Consider the following 3191-nt stretch of genomic DNA (forward strand, 5'->3'; position numbering starts at 1 on the left):
CTGTAATACTGCCTTAATTAAGGAATTAAGCTAATAGTATCTGTTTATATTCTCCAAGGTCTGAGTATTTTGTGAATTTTAAGAGGAGAATATCTCCATTGTATTTAAGTAGGTAAGAACTCTTGTCCATTTCAGCCTATGATAATCATCAGAATCCCATGGACTGGAGTATGAAATGCAGGTTTATAGTAAGAGATTGTGAAATGTCCAGATAATACCATCCAATACTCTGAATTGTAGGGATGAGTCTTTTTCTATAAGGAGAAGAGGTGAACTTCTGGTATCAGACTTTACACATAAACTAAATGCATGTTTGGTTGCTGCTCTACTACATGCATATATTGAATCCAGTTACTCAAGTTATCAACATATACCATGCTCTCCTCACAGGAATCACCTAACAGTACCATAATTTTCTATCCAAGTGGTTCAGAATTTTGAATTATGAGTTTGTAGTTACAGTTTATCTAACACCTGTTCTCTCTAAAGTGCTTTTACCTAGCATGTCACAGTGATGAACAGGAAGACCAAGACATGCCTACAGTACTGATTGGAAACATTAAATAGACTCTCAATTTGACTATATCTGAACTCTTGAATTTTGAATGTAAGGAAGTAGTTCAGAGAAATGGTACAAGGGCATTGATGTACTTTAATACAGCTTCACAATAATATTTTCTAATTTTTAAGTCATTATTGGAGCGGGAGAGTTAATCTGCATTTATATAAAGTTGTTGGATTAAATTGCTGAATTTTAATTTTTACACTACATCCTCCTCACTTGTCTTCATTTTCCCCTTGGAACCAGAAATAATTTAACTACCTCTGAAATATATAAGAAAAATGATTATATTCACTACAGCTCATACCACAGAATTAAGAAAGAATACCACAGTGTTATGTTCTCCATGACCAAGGAGTCTGAAACCCAACATCAGTGTTCCTGATTAGGATTGAAGTTCTTTCTTCAGAAGAGTCTGTTGCCTGCCTTCCCTTCTTTCAGGCATCAGTGAACCTTGCATCTCTGACCCTTTGTATCTGTCACAAAAATTGATATCCAGGGGAGGATGATACTCTGGATATATGCTTTTCTTATTTGTTGATGAATAAGACACTGACCAATAGACGAAGGAAGATAGATGGGACTAGAAATCTAGGAGAATTCTGGGAAATTTAGGCAGAGAGAGATCACAGAAAGATGCCATACAAGACCTGATGTTACACCCCCAGGAACTACACAGACCTGAGGGAAGGGTAAGGATGCCATTCCTCAGACAGGAGTAAGATTTGGATCTCAGCATACTTTGCCTGACTCATGTGTCCTCAGCCACCTTTTTCCTCAGCTGTACTAGGTCTTTATTTAAAGAAATTCTCTGCTCATTAATATGCAAACCACACTAGACTATGGTTGTAAATACAGGGATGTCCACATCACCAACAGCATATGTTCAGTGTCCTTCTACAGTCACTTAGTGCACAGGTCCTCAGCATGGGATGGAGCTGCATTATTTTCTTCTTGGTATCAGTAATTACAGGTAAGTTATTTCCAATTCCATACATGAGGATGAGGCATGGACTAAGGCGACAATGATGTCCACTCTGCATTTCTCTCCACAGGTGTCCATTCCCAGGTCCAGCTGCAGCAGTCCGGTCCTGAACTGGGGAAACCTGGGGCCTCAGTGAAGCTGTCCTGCAAGACTTCAGGCTACACTTTCACAAATTACAATATTTTCTGGGTGAAGCAGAAGCCTGTTGAAGGCCTGGAGTGGATTGGATGGGTTTATGGTGGAAGTGGTGGTACTAGCTACAATCAGAAATTCCAGGGCAAGGCCACACTGACTGCAGATAAATCCTCCAGCACAGCCTACATGGAGCTCAGCAGCCTGACATCTGAGGATTCTGCCATCTATTACTGTGCAAGGCACACAGTGTTGTAACCACATCCTGAGTGTGACAGAAACTGTGGAGGAGCAGGAAGCTGCCCTGTGACTGAGATGACAGAGAAGATAATCCTGGGTGTTTACTCAGAAATATTCATTCTGAATGTCCTACCAATCAGAGAGCATGGGAGATCTTTGATTTCTTTCTCTAAAGGTTCACTGTTCTTGACACACAGGTCTTTCACTTCCTTGGTTAACATTATTCCCAGATATTGATGCGGTTTATGGCTATTGTAAAAGTTGATGTTTCTCTGATTTCTTTCTCAACCACTTCATCATCTGTATATAATAGGGCCAATGATTTTTTTAGTTAACCTTGTATACTGCCATTTTGCTGAAGGTGTTTATCAATCTAGGAGTTCCCTTGTGGAGTTTTTCGGGACACTTTTATAAGCTATCATATCATCTGCAAATAGCGAATGCTTGACTTCTTCTTTTCCTATTTGTATCTCCTTGAGTTCCTTTTGTTGTCTTATTGCTGTAGCTAGAACTTCAAGTACAGTATTGCATTGAGTTTCTCTCCATTTAGTTTGATGTTAGCTGTTGGTTTACTGTATATTGCTTTTATTATGTTCAATTATATTCCTGTTATCACTGATCTCTCTAGGACCTTTATCATGAATGGGAGCTGGAGATTGTCAAAGACTTTTTCAACATCTAGCGAGATGATCATATGGTTTTTCTTTCACAGTTTGTTTATATGGTGGATTACATTGATAGATTTTCTAATGTTGAACCATCCCTGCATTCCTGGGATGAAGCCTACTTGATCATGGTGGATGATTTTTTATTGTGTTCCTGAATCCGGTTTGCTAGTATTTTATAGAGTATGTTTGCATCTATTTTCATGAGATAAATTGGTCTATAGTTCTTTTTTTAAGTTGTGTCTTTGTGTGACTTGTGTATCAAGGTAATTGTAGCCTCATAAAAAGAGTTTGGCAGTGAGCCTCCTGCCAAACTGTGTGGAATACTTTGAGGAGTATTGGAATTCACTCTTCGAATTTCTGGTAGAATTCTGCACTGGAGCCATCTGAGCCTGGGCATTTTTTGGTTGGGAGACTTTTGATGACTGCTTCTATTTCATTAAGGGTTCTAAGTCTGTTTACATTGTTTATCTCTCCTTGATTTAGTTTTGGCAAGTCATATATATCCAGGAAATAGTCCATTTCCTTTAAGTTTTTGAATTTTGTGCAGTACAGATTTTCAAAGTATGCCCTGATGATTCTCTGGATTTCCTCATTGTCTGTTGTT

General features: G+C 38.5%; 1 gene segment (V, D, J or C); it reads left to right on the forward strand.

Annotated features, from left to right (window-relative positions):
* Positions 1-1450: 1450 nt before the first annotated feature.
* LOC121139521 lies at positions 1451-1937 on the forward strand. The segment is given in 2 exon segments: positions 1451-1535; positions 1618-1937. Coding segments are annotated over 2 exon segments (366 nt in total).
* The last annotated feature ends 1254 nt before the right edge of the window (positions 1938-3191 follow it).

The sequence above is a fragment of the Mesocricetus auratus genome, unplaced genomic scaffold (genome assembly GCF_017639785.1).
Source record: "Mesocricetus auratus isolate SY011 unplaced genomic scaffold, BCM_Maur_2.0 Super-Scaffold_15014, whole genome shotgun sequence".
NCBI classification, from domain to species: domain Eukaryota; kingdom Metazoa; phylum Chordata; class Mammalia; order Rodentia; family Cricetidae; genus Mesocricetus; species Mesocricetus auratus.